The sequence below is a fragment of the Gavialis gangeticus genome, unplaced genomic scaffold (genome assembly GCF_001723915.1).
Source record: "Gavialis gangeticus isolate Ggan-Ray unplaced genomic scaffold, GavGan_comp1, whole genome shotgun sequence".
NCBI classification, from domain to species: domain Eukaryota; kingdom Metazoa; phylum Chordata; order Crocodylia; family Gavialidae; genus Gavialis; species Gavialis gangeticus.
The window spans coordinates 81,002,304-81,004,192 of NW_017728993.1; the positions used below are offsets into that span (position 1 = coordinate 81,002,304).

Consider the following 1,889-nt stretch of genomic DNA (forward strand, 5'->3'; position numbering starts at 1 on the left):
ACCTAATGTAAAAAAAAAAAAAAAAAAAAAACCAATCAGAAACCTAATCTTGTTAGAAAATAATATTAATTCTTGATGTTAGAACATTTAATTAATTTTTTCAGAGATTACTCCTAGTAATCTGCATACCTATCAAACTGCTGAACAAAACTGTTCTCTTTGGATGTTCCTATATTATAAATTGTTTCCTTACCTTTTTATTGTGTTTTGATTTTTGTCAATCCTCTGCAGGTCTATTCAAAAGTTGGGAGAGTTAAACATAGGTATGGACAGTCTTGGAAATGAAGTTCAGACACTTGGCCAACAATGTCAAGGAAGCAAGGGGAATACATCTAATGGTCTGGCAACTAGTACTCCAGCCTTTACATCCCCACCTCCAGATTCTAGTCAGAGAATAATGACTGATAGCCAAAATGTTAATACAAGCACTCCTCGGAAGCATGGGTCAACAAATCAGATACCTTTTCTTGAAGAATCACCTGTCCAAGGGAATCAAATGTAAGTGCTTGGCATATTACGAGCTCTGAAAATTTTCTTAGATTAACAGTAAGGGGATGATGTCTGTATTTTGACTGTTAGCAAACCAAAGATGTACAGGTTCTGATAAATGGTCAAAGAGGAGGTGGGGGGAACTTGGCATACATTTGTCTGGAAGTATAGTAACTTTCAAGTTGACAATTTCTCATTAGAATTTTTATCTTATCTAACATTTTATTTTTACTTTGCCTTTGTTTGCCTGTTGATTTGTTTCTGGTAATTATAAAAGCCTTTATCAACTTTTGTAAAATGGTAGGATATTAGTAAGGAATCAGATGTGTACTGCTCCTTGTCCCTTTTAAATTAGTCAATTTGGAGGGTGTAGATATGAAAGAGAGTGAAAGCTTAAACTGCAGTAATTCAGCAGTTGTTTCATTCAGGTGTAAACTGCCCTACCTTTAGCTCTTGTTACCACAGAATAGTGGGAATGGGTGAGATGCCCTATCTGCATAAGTCTCCCTGTCCCCTCAACTCGGTACAATTTGTTCATCTATCCACTTTATGCACGTATTGTGGGATGCTGTAGTTCTGGACAAGAAAATGCCTTTGTAAGCATTTATACTGTACTGAATTCAGTTTTTGTTTTTTAATTAAAACAGTATGTCAGACCATGCTGCCCCTCAGCCACAACTTGAGGATTCTTTAGGTACGGTAAATAGGACAAGAGGTGATGAGGTGAGATTTTTTTTTTTAAGAGCAATTACATTTACTTATTCTTTGGCTCCAAGCTTTGAATCAGAGTATATGATGTTCTCTCAATAGTATTATATCTTTCTGAGTATTATATCTTTCTGAGCAATGGCATTTGGAATCAGCTTGTAAACTTTTACATGAAAAATGCTGAAAAAGTTATGGTTAAATGGGTTAATTCTAGACACAGAATTTTTTAGGCTTCGTTCATGCTTACCACAAAGAACTGATTCCCAAGAATTCAGCTTGCTATTCAAGTCTTTGGGGAGCTGGGTCAGGACAACAACAGTGTTATTTATGAAATCCACTCATTGCCATTATAAAGCAATGTTTGTAGTATATGCAGTGAAATTAGGCAGAAAATTAGCTATCTGTTATGTAACTTGAAGACAATGGGATTCACAAATACTAGAGGTGCACCAATACATTGGTCCGATATCGAATTGGTACCGATATAAAGAAAAATTTACTATACCGGATATCAGCCCGATGAGGCTGATAATTTGGCCAATTAAATGCCCGTGGTGCACACAGCCAAAGCACAACACTCAGGCAGCCAGGAGCAGAGCCAGCAGTGTGGAGAGCTGCCTCTAGCTGGTAAGTCCGGTGTAGTAGAAGGGGAGGGAAGGGGCATGGGGGTGCAGATCAACACCCCCTGTGGT

General features: G+C 37.4%; 1 protein-coding gene across 1 annotated transcript in view; it reads left to right on the top strand.

Moving 5' to 3' along the window:
• WDR47 (WD repeat domain 47) overlaps positions 1–1,889 on the top strand; it is a 69,767-nt gene that overhangs the window by 40,249 nt on the left and 27,629 nt on the right. The window contains exons 7-8 of the mRNA XM_019528367.1: positions 232–498; positions 1,137–1,212. Of these exons, the coding sequence (XP_019383912.1) occupies positions 232–498; positions 1,137–1,212 (343 nt within the window). The remainder of the gene's footprint in view (positions 1–231; positions 499–1,136; positions 1,213–1,889) is intronic.